The 13617-nt window shown below is 41.1% G+C and overlaps 2 protein-coding genes across 3 annotated transcripts in view; one reads left to right on the top strand and one right to left on the bottom strand.

Moving 5' to 3' along the window:
• The window catches only part of LOC139169288 (titin-like), a 329115-nt gene extending 320384 nt beyond the window's left edge, over positions 1-8731 (top strand). Inside the window, exons 190-193 of the mRNA XM_070755280.1 lie at positions 36-5989; positions 6077-6230; positions 6977-7261; positions 7393-8731. Of these exons, the coding sequence (XP_070611381.1) occupies positions 36-5989; positions 6077-6230; positions 6977-7261; positions 7393-7685 (6686 nt within the window). The 3' untranslated portion in view covers positions 7686-8731. The remainder of the gene's footprint in view (positions 1-35; positions 5990-6076; positions 6231-6976; positions 7262-7392) is intronic.
• A 1404-nt stretch (positions 8732-10135) lies between these two features.
• Positions 10136-13617, bottom strand: part of PLEKHA3 (pleckstrin homology domain containing A3) — a 29131-nt gene continuing 25649 nt past the window's right edge. For both annotated transcript variants that reach the window (XM_070731844.1, XM_070731842.1), the window contains exon 8: positions 10136-12640. In XM_070731844.1, the coding sequence (XP_070587945.1) occupies positions 12635-12640 (6 nt within the window). In that variant the 3' untranslated portion in view covers positions 10136-12634. The remainder of the gene's footprint in view (positions 12641-13617) is intronic.

Genomic DNA, 13617 nt, shown 5'->3' with positions numbered 1-13617 from the left:
TTTTCTAATTTATTTTTTCTTGTGTTTTTTAATAGTTCCTGCTAAGATCCACCTACCTAAAAATCTGGAAGGTATGGGAGCTGTTCACGCCCTTCGTGGTGAAGTTGTTAGCATCAAAATTCCATTCAGTGGCAAGCCTGATCCGGTGATCACTTGGCAGAAGGGGCAAGATCTCATTGACACAAATGGACATTACCAAGTGATTGTTACGAGATCCTTCACGTCTCTTGTTTTCCCTAATGGTGTAGACAGAAAAGATGCCGGTTTCTACATTGTCTGTGCTAAGAACAGATTTGGCATTGATCAGAAAACAGTTGAATTAGATGTGGCTGACGTACCTGACGCACCAAGAGGATTGAAAGCCAGTGAGGTCTCAAGGGATTCTGTCAACCTAACATGGAATGCTCCTGCCAATGATGGTGGAAGTAGAGTCACACATTACACCGTTGAGAAACGCGCTACAACAGCTGAAAGGTGGATCCGTGTCGGCCAAGCTCGTGATACACGGTACACTGTAGTAAACCTCTTTGGTAAGACAAGCTATGTCTTCCGTGTTATAGCAGAAAATAAGTTTGGGCAGAGTCAGCCTTCTGAACCAACAGACTCTATTGTAACCAAAGAAGATAAGACAAAGGTACTCAATTATGATGAAGAAGTTGATGAAGCCAGAGAAGTCACCATAGCCAAGGCTACTCATTCTTCTACAAAGGAACTCTATGACAGATATATGATTGCTGAAGAACTCAGCCATGGGCAGTTTGGAATTGTTCACCGATGTGTTGAGATTGCTTCCAAAAAGACTTACCTGGCTAAGTTTGTCAAAGTTAAAGGTGCCGATCAAGTACTAGTAAAGAAAGAAATTTCTATCCTAAACATTGCTAGACACAGAAATATTTTGTACCTTCACGAATCATTCGAAAGCTTAGAAGAATTGATCATGATCTCTGAATTCATCTCTGGAGTTGACATCTTTGAAAGATTGAGCATTCCTGGTTTTGAACTTAATGAACGAGAAATTGTAAGCTATGTACGCCAAGTATGTGAAGCCCTGGAATTCTTACACAGTCACAGCATCGGAAACTTTGATATCAGGCCTGACAACATTATTTATTTCACAAGAAGAAGTTCTACAATTAAACTTATTGAATTTGGCCAGGCAAGACAACTGAAACCCGGTGATAATTTCAGGCTTCAGTTTACTTCTCCTGAATATTATGGTCCTGAAGTCCACCAGCATGATATGGTTAGCACAGCCACGGATATGTGGTCCCTTGGAACTCTAGTCTATGTACTTCTAAGTGGCCTGAATCCTTTCCTTGCTGAAACAAATCAACAGACAGTTGAAAACATCATCAGTGCCGAATACAACTTTGATGATGAAGCCTTCAAAGATATAAGTATTGAGGCCTTGGACTTTATTGACCGTCTATTAATAAAAGAAAGAAAATCTCGTATGACTGCTACAGAAGCTCTTAATCATCCATGGTTGAAGCAGAGAACTGAGAAAACCAGCACTAAAGTAATAAAGACATTAAGACACAGACGTTACTACCAAACACTGATGAAGAAGGAATGGAGTACCGTTATATCAACTGCCCGTATTGCATGGGGAGGTGCTGTCAGATCTCAGAGGGGAGTAATTGTTGCTAAAGTTAAAGTGGCATCAATTGATATTGGCCCACTTTCAAGTCAAATAATGCATGCTGTTGGAGAAGAAGGTGGACATGTCAAATATGTCTGCAAAATTGAAAACTATGACTCAGCCACACAAGTGAACTGGTATTTTGGAGTAAAGCAACTGGAAAACAGTGAAAAATATGAAATCACGTATCACGAAGGCATAGCTACAATGTATGTCAAAGATATTGCTAAAGCAGATGACGGTACCTATAGATGCAAAGTTATAAATGACTATGGGGAAGACAGTTCCTATGCAGAACTATTTGTTAAAGGTGTCAGAGAGGTTTCTGACTTTTACAGATGCCGAACTGTCAAGAGAGTGAAGCGCAGAGTAGATACCATGCGACTTTTGGAGAAGCCGCCAGAATTTACCTTGCCTCTATATAACCGAACTGCCTATGTTGGTGAAAATATCCGGTTTGGAGTAACTATAACAGTTCACCCAGAACCTCGTGTAACTTGGTTCAAATCAGGTCAGAAGATCAAACCAGGAGACGATGATAGGAAGTATACCTTTGAAACAGATAAAGGTCTTTATCAACTTATCATCCACAATCTTAATGAGGGTGATGATGCTGAATATACGGTGCTGGCACGTAACAAATACGGCGAAGATAGCTGCAAAGCTAAACTAACTGTTGTTCATCATGCGCCTGCCGAAGCCATCACTCTGCGACCCATGTTCAAAAGGCTTTTGGCAAATGCTGAATGCCACGAAGGGCAGCATGTCTGCTTTGAGATCAGAGTCTCCGGCACACCAAAACCAACACTGAAGTGGGAAAAAGATGGTCAGCCTCTCTCGGCTAGTCCCAATATTGAAATTGTACATGAAGGATTAGATTATTATGCTTTACATATAAGGGACACTTTGCCTGAAGACAGTGGCTATTACAGAGTTACGGCTACAAACAGTGCTGGTTCTACAAGCTGCCAGGCTTACTTGAAAGTAGAACGCTTGACCTACGTCAAGCGGGAATATAAGTCTGAAGAAGAGAAGCAAAAAATTGTGCAGAGTAGAATTGACAAGACTGTGAGAATGGCCGAAATTCTCTCCAGAACGGAAACTGTTGCACTAACGCAAGTAGCCCAGGAGGCTCTGAGAGAAGCTGCTCTCCTGTATAAACCAGCTGTAAGCACAAAAACTGTTAAAGGTGAATTTGAGCTGAGGAAGGAAGAAATGAAAGAGGAAAGGAGACTCCGGATGCCTTACGAGATCCCAGAGCCCCGCAGGCGCGTGGCCACTGCTATTGAAGAAGATCAGAACATCAAACTATTTGTGCCTATGTCGGACATGAAGTGGTACAAGAGGCTGAGAGACCAGTATGAGATGCCAGGAAAACTGGACAGAATTGTTCAGAAGCGACCCAAGCGCATCCGTCTTTCCAGATGGGAACAATTCTACGTGATGCCACTGCCACGCATTTCGGATCAATATAAACCTAGGTGGCGCATACCTAAATTGTCACAAGACGATCTTGAAATAGTGAGACCGGCACGTCGGCGCACACCCTCTCCTGATTATGACTTTTATTACAGGCCAAGGAGGCGATCCCTTGGTGATCTATCGGATGAAGAAATACTTCTGCCTGTCGACGATTACTTGGCCATGAAGAGGATTGAAGAAGAAAGACTGCTACTTGAAGAAGAATTGGAGTTAGGTTTTTCTGCCTCACCTCCAAGCAGAAGCCCCCCACGCTTTGAATTATCCTCTCTTCATTACTCTGCCTCAGATGCACAGAGAGCTGCGGAAGTATCTAGGGGAAGAGAGTTGAGATACGCAACCTATCATATTCCCACTAAAGAAGACACGACTGCAACGTATGCCCAGCTTCGAACACGTCATGACAGAGCAGCTTACCGGCAACCTAAACAAAAGGAGAGGATAATGGCTGAGAAAGAAGAGGAAGAACTCTTACGACCAATTACTACCACGCAGCGGCTCTCTGAATATAAGAGTGAGTTGGAATATATGTCACAGGAAGAACAGCGACGGATGAGAAGGAGGAGAGAAAAAGAAATAACTGAAATCACATCAAGAGAGGAAGAAGAGGAAATTGAAATGGTGAGACATGTTCATCGGGAATATTCACCTCCTTCAAGATTACTCCGAAGAAGACGCTCTCTTTCTCCAACTTATATTGAATTGATGCGACCTGTGTCAGAATTAATTCGGCCTCATTCACATCCTGTGGAAGAACCTGAGAGAAGATCTCCCACGCCCGAAAGAACTCGTCCACGTTCACCAAGTCCAGTATCCAGTGAGCGATCTCTCTCTAGATTTGAAAGGACAGCGAGGTTTGATATATTTTCCAGGTATGAGTCCATGAAAGCTGCTTTGAAAACTCAGAAAACAATGGAAAGGAAACATGAAGTTCTGACCCAAGAACCTTTCACTCTAGATCATGCTCCACGCATCACTCTCCGAATGCGTTCACATCGTGTCCCGTGTGGCACCAACACCAGATTTATTCTGAATGTTCAGTCCAAGCCAACTGCTGAGGTGAAATGGTATCATAATGGCGTTGAAATCCACGAGAGCCATAAGATACATTTCACTAACACTAGTGGTGTGTTGACCTTAGAGATCCTTGATTGTCATATTGATGACAGTGGCACATACCGTGTTGTGTCTACAAACTACAGAGGAGAATGTTCAGACTATGCAACATTAGATGTTACAGGAGGAGACTATACTACATACAGTTCCCAGCGCAGAGATGAGGAAGTTCCTAGAACTGTTATTCCTGATCTGACAAGAACTGATGCATATGCAATCTCGTCATTTAAGAAAATTTCCGAAACAGAAGCAAGCTCTTCAGTAAGAGAAGTCAAGTCGGAACTGACAGCAACAAGGGAGTCATTATCATCATATGAACATCATGCTTCTGCTGAGAAGAAAATGAGTGCATCAGAGGAAAAATCAATAAAAGAAAAAGCTGTGCACCGGAAATTTAAAACCACTCTACCTGCTACAATATTAACAAAACCCCGCTCAATCACAGTTTCTGAAGGCGAGACTGCAAGATTTTCATGTGACACTGATGGTGAACCAACACCAACAGTGACATGGCTACGTGGCGGACAGGTTCTTGTTTCCTCTGGGCGTTATCAAGTGACACGCACTGAATATAAGTCTACATTTGAAATTTCATCTGTCCAGATGTCAGATGAAGGCAGCTATACTGTTGTGGTTGAAAATTCTGAAGGAAGGCAGGAAGCTCACTTTAGTTTAACTGTGCAACAAAAAAAGGTTCCAGAAAAAGCAGTTACGTCACCTCCAAGGGTCAAGTCTCCTGAACGGCATGTGAAATCTCCCGACAGAGTAAAATCTCCAAAGCGAGTAAAGTCTCCTGAACCATCTCCTGCCCCCTCCAAAGCAAAATCAACTGTCGCAGAGAAAACTGCACCAGCTGAAAAAGTAGACTTGCCAGTTGTTATGGCTCCCAAGATAACACAACAACTGAAGGTTGACGTTTCGGGTGATAAAGTGAAACTATTCTGTTCAGTTGAGAGCAGCGTGTTAAGTGTCCGAGAAGTAGCCTGGTATAAAGATGGCAAGAAATTAAAAGAAGATGATCATTTCAAGTTTCATTATGCAGCCGATGGAACTTATGAACTTAACATTCATAACCTTCAGGACTCTGACCAAGGTGAATATACATGTGAGATTATTGGAGAAGGTAGCGCTTCTAAAACTAGCTTCCAGTTTACTGGCCAAGCATTCAAAAATGCAAGTTCTCAGATATCGAGCTTAGCCAAAATGCAAAAGCTGGTTCAGAAAGAAGAAGAAGTCCATGAATTATCTACCCAAAAGAAAGCTACTGTGACTTCTCAAGAAAAGGCAGTAGTCCAAGAGGAAATTGTTAAGAAATCTCTAATACCTGAAGATATTAAGAAACCTTATCCAGAAGTTAAAGCCACTACCACCCAAATGTCCGTGTCTGAAGGCGAAAGAACTGTTGTCAAAGCCAATATTCCCAATGCTTCTGATATAAAATGGCTGCTAAATGGACTAGAGATAGCTAACTCTGAAGATTATAGATATGGTGTATCTGGAAATGACCATTCATTGACCATTAGCAAGGCTACTCAGAAAGATGAAGGAATACTCACCTGTGAAGGAAAGACAGAAGATGGTTTCATAAAATGTCACTTTGAAATGAAAGTTTCCAAAGATCTTTCAAATGCCCCAACCTTCATCACTCAACCAAAATCTCAAAATGTTAATGAAGGACAGAGTGTGCTACTGACCTGTGAAGTCACTGGCGATCCTTCTCCTGAGGTTCATTGGTTTAAAGATAATCAACCAGTAAGTAATTAGTTGTTAGCCATAAAAAAATTATTTGCATGCTTGAATTAAACATGACATTAATTAAACCTCTCTTCCTGTTATCAGATTTCTCTCTCATCCAACATCCAAGTAAACCGTTTCAAGAATGTTTATTCTCTTACAATCCAAAATGCTGCATTGAGCGATAGTGGAAAATACACAGTCAAAGCAAAAAATTTTCACGGGCAATGCTCTGCAACAGCATCCTTGACCGTCCTTTGTAAGTTAATTTTGTCTTCCAGTTTTCCTTTAATGGCACCAGGACTTAGATGATATAAGAAAGTCAGCTGATTTTGTGAATTCTTTAATGACATGCTACTTTATGCAATGAATCAAATGTGCAATATAAATGAGGATGTTATTATATTTAAGCATATCATTAATATTTAAGAAAAAAAATTATGCCAGCTCAGTGTTGTCATAAAGCTTTCAACTATCCTAACATATCTTGGCTATTAACCCCTTGGTTCTGGTGATAATTGTTTAAAAAACTCTCAAATTCCAAATGGTGCACAGCCTTCCAGGATTTTAAAAAGTATTGAAGTTTTCAGATAACGTATAAGGCTGTACATATCCAAGGAATCATTGGGTTATTTTGTGTTTGCTATTTCTTTGTACACAGGCTTGTATTTAAGGAAAGCTGTAGTATGTTTTTAATGGGGCTTTCAATGAATATGAATGAGGAAAACAAGTCTTTTCCCCCCACAATTCTTCAGTACTTATAATTTTAATGAGTAATTTTAAGTCATCTGATCGTTGTAATAATAACTTATTTAACATAGGGTATTCTTGCATTATTATCCGTTATTGGAACCTTATGTCAAAACCCAGATTCAGCTTTCCTCAAATTGCAAGCCACTTCTGTTGCCCTTTTCATAAAGTCAATAGAGAACATGTGTCTTTACCAGCTAATGTGGTGTCATTGGTGTTTTTTTTCCCTCCATGTACGTTTGCTATGCTCCACAGCTCTAATTGAAGAATCTCCAAAAGAGGTAGTCTTGAGGAGAAGTGGTGAAGCGAGCATGCAGGAGAGTTTTTCTGCACAGTCATTTCAAATGGCCGCTTCTAAACAAGAAACTTCGTTCAGCAGTAGCAGTATGACTGAAACGAAATTTGCAAGCATGTCTGCCAAAAGCATGTCTTCCATGCAAGAATCCTTTGTAGAGATGAGCTCCAGCAGTCTAACGGGGAAATCTAGTCTGACCCAAATGGAGAGTTCGACTAGTAGCTTGCTTAAATCTGGTATGAGAGGTGAGCAATACAATTATACGTAGAGTTAGAGAAATCCCCGCTACTTCCTTTAGAATATACCTCCTGTCCCGATGAAGTCGTAACCTCCATCGAGAATTAATTTTCAACTTTTTTTTTCTTGATTTGCAAAGGGATACCTCCCAAAATCGAAGCACTTCCAAGTGATATCTCCATCGAGGAAGGAAAAGTGCTAACCATCTCCTGTGCTTTCTCTGGAGAACCTACTCCTGAAATAACGTGGTCCCGCCGAGGACAAAATATTTCTAGCCAGGGGGGCAGATTCCACATTGAAACCTGTGAAGATTTAACCACGTTTATCATAATGGATGTTCAGAAGAACGATGAGGGCCTTTACACGCTGAATTTAGAAAACGACTTTGGCATTGACTCTGCCACTGTGAACATTAACATTCGATCAATGTAGAAAGTACCATTATTTTCTTTGCACTTGGCTTCTGCCAAGCGACTCACACGGACTGAAATAACCGATTTGTAAATATATAGTTTTTAAAATAGTATTTTTATACCTTCCTGAACGAGAACAAGGTCCTAGAAATTATGCTATGATTTATAGTCATCATTATGTGACTTTAAAACGTGTTTTTTTTTTCATTTGACATGTACATACTGTATATAGCCGACGATAACGGTTATGGAGTTTTGTACCATTTATTTTATGACATTTGAAAATGTAACTTTTGGAACCGTTGGTAGGAGAAAGTTCCTGACGGAACGAATACCCTGCTCAACATTGAACTAATATTGGTGCCTCAACACAAAGTTGATGTCTAAGTTTGCCTCAACAGGTAGAGAGGCTCCCTGTTGAAGACTCCTTTCCTGACACCTAAGAGATTATGCTGTGCACGTTTCACTGCGTGCATGAATTTATTTGCAATCAGAAACATAAGCTATTGGTGAGGTTTGCATTTACCCTCCTGTAAGCCCCACTCTAATAGCTTATGTTGAGTCTGAAAGTCAAACTTTATTTTGCTCATGACTGATTTACCATAGATGGAACAAAATGTCAGCGGCCAGCATTTTGTTCATCGCCTCTCTATGCATTGTTTCTGGCACAATGACTGCCTGAACAGCTTTACAAAAAAAGTAACATCACCTGGCTATCCCGTTATTGAACAAAGCTGTTTAGGAACTCATGTGCAGAAGCAGTGCCAACTCTTGGAGGTTCCATGGATGCAGTGATTATGTAATAGTGTTAGTATTTAGGTAGATAATGTCAAGTCTGGGCAACTAAGTTCTGAACCGCAGTTTAAAGATAATGTAAACTGTTGCTATAACATCACATTTTGCCCTGAACAAAAATTTAGTATAGTAGTAAAGTAGTAAACTATTAGTGAGCTCTTAGCTATTTTACTGAACCTCCTTGAGATAGTGTTCCTTTTAAATAAAGCATGCCACCTGCATATTACCACCTCTGTATTCTAGTCTTTTTTCTTCCTTTTTCTCCTACTTTCAACCTCTGTTTGGGCAGGGTTTGGGGGTGGAGGGTAACCCATGATCCAGAAACTACAAATGAATGGTTCCTCAGTTCCTTAACATTGTGAAATTCGGCTGCATGATTTTGGATTGTTCTCAGACCACACAGTTTTTCCCATTTAAATATTTACTCTTACATCTACACAAAACGAAACCGTTTAAATCCTACATACTTTATTCCTGACGCACTAAGCATCCCTGATTCATAAAAGGAAGAATTAAATAAAATGCAATGGCATGAAAACAAAAAGTTAAGTGAGAAAAGGGAATTTCATTCATCACGCCATTGTTAAATATATGGGAATCCTGCCTTGCATATTTCACCAGGCAAGGAAGCAGCAGGAGAATTGACTTTATTTTCTTTACATGTACTGCTTGTTTTTGTTGAAAAATGCAACTCTGCGATTACCACCAAAATCTGGGGATGATGTTTGAAACCTGAAAATGTTTCAGTCAGAGTAGGATTATCAAACTCATTCTGAATATCCTTTCCTTTTTTTCTAAATTGAGCAGGTGTCTCAAACCCGCATCGTCACATTGCCATCATGTTATCTATTGCAACTTTTTGTCCCTTAATTAAAATGGGGGTGGGCGTGGCCAGCGTGTGACTCATCCAGGTCGCAGGCCACGTGTTTGACACCTCTGAAATAGAGAAAGGCACCTCTGTAACAGAGAATTGTGGAAGAAGAATAATAGTAAAGCAAATAAAACAAAGGAAATCTTTTATCAATATTCTCACATCACCATGACATGTTAGAAGACAATAGACTATGGCAGGCAGAGTTATTCTGATGGGTTTATCACCATATTGGTGATTGCCAAATCAGTGAATGACATTACAAGTCAATAAATCATTTTTTCTGATAGCATGACTCAAAGCATGAATAAGAACCATACAATCCACAGAGGCAGTCAGTAAAAAAACTGTGAGGTTGGAGCGATGCAGAGGCACAGACACCTTTGGTTGTGCTGTTTTGTAAACGGAAGTAAGTACCTGGAAGGTGGCACCAAAACACACACAAAAATCTGGTATCTGTCATTAAAATGTTGCCACAGCAATGTGATATTAACATATATTCTTCTTCAGAGTGCCGTTCGTGCTTCTGCCACCCTTCTTACAACTACAGAGTCTGCTTATTTGTATTAGGGAGAGGTTTTCTTTTTAGTTCGAGGCGAGGGTAGTAAAAGCCTTAGCATTTAAAAAACCCTTTATCATTCAACCAGAACAGAGCTGGAAGTGACTGTGTAAGTCTTCTGGTCTAACCCCATGCTCAAACAGGAGACCTACAGTATACCATTTCAGATAGATTGCTATTCAGCCTTTTCTTAAAAACCTCCAATGATCAAAAGTTATGCAATTATAAATGAAGAGAGAATGACTGTGTAAAAACTGCATTTATTGAACACTTACATCACTTTTTTTTTAAAAAAAAGCATTTTTTTTTAAAGTGCTCTATGGTCAATACATTAACTAAATCTATCCCAAAGTGAATAAAAAACAAAAATATACATTTCAAAACATTTAACAACTTTGGACACAACCCCTCAGACATGTCTGTGCAAACACTGCTGAACTTCAAGTCCCATATTTCCTCTTTGCTCTGGCGGAAACAGAGTGGCATCGCCAGAGCTCTTTCGGGCCAGCTGGGCCCATGATGTACCATATATCAGGGGTCTCCAACCTTTGCAACTTTAAGATGTGAGGACTTCACCTCAGTTGGCTAAGGAATTCTGGGAGTTGACGTCCACAAGTCTTACGCAAGGTTGGGAACCCCTGACATAAATGACTGCTACAAGCTTTAGTTAGAATTTGGCCTCCCAGCACTGACAGAGGCAAGTGGCAGGGAGTGAATAGAAGAGGATCTTGCTGTATTTTTCTGATTTCTGAGACTAGGGCCCACCATGATGAAAGCCACCCTCCCTTTGGCGTAAAGGTTCATTAACATACATGTTCTGCTGCAAACACGAATACATCACAACAACAGCTGAAGAGCAGACTTTATAAAACAGCACTAATGTAAAAAAAAAAAACCTGCTGAAAAGACACTCTGAAGATTAGTTTTGCCTCATACTAAAAAAGAAAAGGGGGAGGTACTGGGGAGGGGGGGTCAGTCCAGACAAAGGAAACACTGTTTAACACAAGATTAAAATATGCCTTTACTTGCCTTGCAAGCTCCTAACACTGATGGATTCTGCCCAATTAACATGAAAAACAAACAAGCAAACACTGCCACAAGCCATATTTAGTGAGGAAAATCTCAATAAGAATTAAGCCTGTTTTCTTATCTTTTCATCGCAGTAAGATTAAATAGGCATTTTATGGTGCAAAAAGGAATACGTATCTTTTTAAATGTTAAAATATCTTTAACCAGTGTATAGCATAATGCCTCATAATTACATATGTGTGCTTAAAAAAATACTGCACATCCATAACATATTTCTGATTGGCTATATTTTTGGGTGCAAGTCAAAGAAAAAATGCAGATGCTTTCAGCTATTAGGCTGATATTTAATTAATCAGATTAGGTCTAACTCAAACTAAGCACTATAAAATCTCACCGACTTTACTCCATATCCATTTCACTTGATAGCATTGGTGTGACTTTTAAGTGTTTAATTTTGGCTGAAATGTTCCCTCTGATGCATTGACATTCTACCTTGTTCAATGGAATTTCAGATATACTTTAAAAATCTAGGTAGTATCTTTAAAAAAAGACACAGTGGTGGATGAGAGATTACTAATGAGATACCTTTTAGGAATCATCTCAGTCTTTTAACAAACTCCACCACAAATCTGTCCTGAAATAAAGATGTCATTACAATATGATGGACTGCCACTGATATTGGTGGGAAAGAGACTGTTCTCAGGAGAATATATTTCTGGTAAAGGAACTCTGGGATTAAATTCAGTGGATCAGTCTAGGGCAGGGGTCCCCAACCACCGGGCCGCGGACCAGTACCGGGCCGCGGGGCATGTTGCACCGGTCCGTGGAGTCAGCAGCTGCCGGCCCTCATGCCGCCACCCCCTCCCTCCAGCGCTTCGCCTCCCGCCGGGCAAGAGGCCTCGGGAGGCAGGTTCTGCCGGCCACAGGACGATGGACGGGACAGAGGGGCAGGAAGGACCGAGAGGCTCAAGCCTCTTTTGGCTTCTGCCGCGGGGTGCTTTTGCGTTTTTGGCTGGGGGGAGGCAGGAGGGCCAGCCTGACCCCCTCTCTCCAGCGCTTAGCTCCCGCTGGGCAAGAGGGCTTGGGAGGCAGGTTCTGCCGGCTACAGGGCGATGGCGGGAAAGAGGGGCGGGGAGGACCAGCACCCCCATGCTTAATCCCGCCCCCAACCACACCCCTTTCCGCCCCCACCAGGCCATAGAAAAATTGTCTTGCTGAAACTGGTCCCTGGTGGAAAAAACGTTGGGGACCACTGGTCTAGGGGACAGTTTTTCCCTAATCTAGATCTGAAACCTGTTTCTCAAGGTTGGTCAGACTATCACACCCAGTAAAAAGAAGAGCAGTATTTACAAAGAGGAATCCACCTATCTATTAAAAAATACCCAAACTGAAATTTTCTTTTTAGGAAAATACTTTTGCAAGTCAACTATATAAAGATAAAATACACTTCAAATATAGTTTTTACATTATTCTATAAAGTGCAGAGAAAACCTTCACATAGGGAACTACTACTCCCTCACGATGAGAGCAGAATTACAGCAGCTTTTGCATAGCATTACTCAGAGGCAGTGGGGGGATGTTCTCTTGCCTCAGGAGATTGGCTCAGAAAGAGTCTCTTCGGTCACTCTGGGTTTCTGAGACAGCAACAGCTTTGCTTCAGGAACAGCCGGCGGTGCCAAATCTCCATTGAGGGCTCCTCTAGAATTGAATGTTGCTAGTCCTGCAACATGAAAAGCACACTTCAATCAATTTGTCCTGCTTTGCTTACTTTCTACAAGGAGACACTATCCTATCTGAATCACAGTGCTGTGAGCTTAAGCAAAGATGTTCCAAATGAAACCTTAATTCTATTCTTCCCTGGCAGTTTTGCTTCATGTGGACAGAGACACCTAGGAAGATTTTATACCAGATGCTTATGATGCACTTAAGTAAGCAGGATCTACTTGCAGATGTTCTCTGAATTTGGTTGGATTTTTTGCAAACATTTCATTAACCAACTGGGTAAAATCATCCATGTTCAAAGGAAGTGTAGTTTGCTCTCTGTTTATATACAGTGGTTTGCCCTATCAGTGTACCCTACTCCCTAAATGTTACCTCACTGGGTGATGAAATGTCTGCAGGCCAACAGCCAAAGTCAGAGACCACCAAGGACTCCACCGTTCAGCCCTGAAAATACAAGTATTTTCTTCTATTGCTATCTAGTTAGGCTAGCAATAGCTTTGTTATGCCAGGCTTCCCACTGCCATATATTTTATACCATACCAGGAAGTCATCCCAACATCTAAGTCCTACACATAAATCACCTTTCAGAATTAGATACTTTATGAAGTAAGCTAGTGTCTGGGATCTGCTAAGGTATAAGATTCCATTAAAGATCACCTAGCAGTCTCATGTGTTGGGAATCCTATATCCAATTCATATCGCATATAAGCCAAGCTGTGGGAAACCCTGATATTCCCAGCTGTTGGGGACCCGGAATTGGATTAAAGCCACTCTGGAAATGATGGAAAGGCACAAATCAGTGGCCTGGGGGAAATCACAGACACCTCGCCCCCCACAGGGAACAGACCACAGTCTTCTGAACTTCAGCTGTTGCCATTAGCTGGGGCAGCCATTGCAGCTGGGTGAGCTGAACTGTTTAAAGTCAGTGGTTCCCAAACCTTTTCAGTCCCCTACCCCCTTGGTGCTAGAAACCCA

The sequence above is a fragment of the Erythrolamprus reginae genome, chromosome 1 (genome assembly GCF_031021105.1).
Source record: "Erythrolamprus reginae isolate rEryReg1 chromosome 1, rEryReg1.hap1, whole genome shotgun sequence".
NCBI lineage: Eukaryota > Metazoa > Chordata > Lepidosauria > Squamata > Dipsadidae > Erythrolamprus > Erythrolamprus reginae.
Note: the sequence above shows the minus strand (reverse complement) of the source record. Positions and strands in the feature narration are given on the sequence as shown.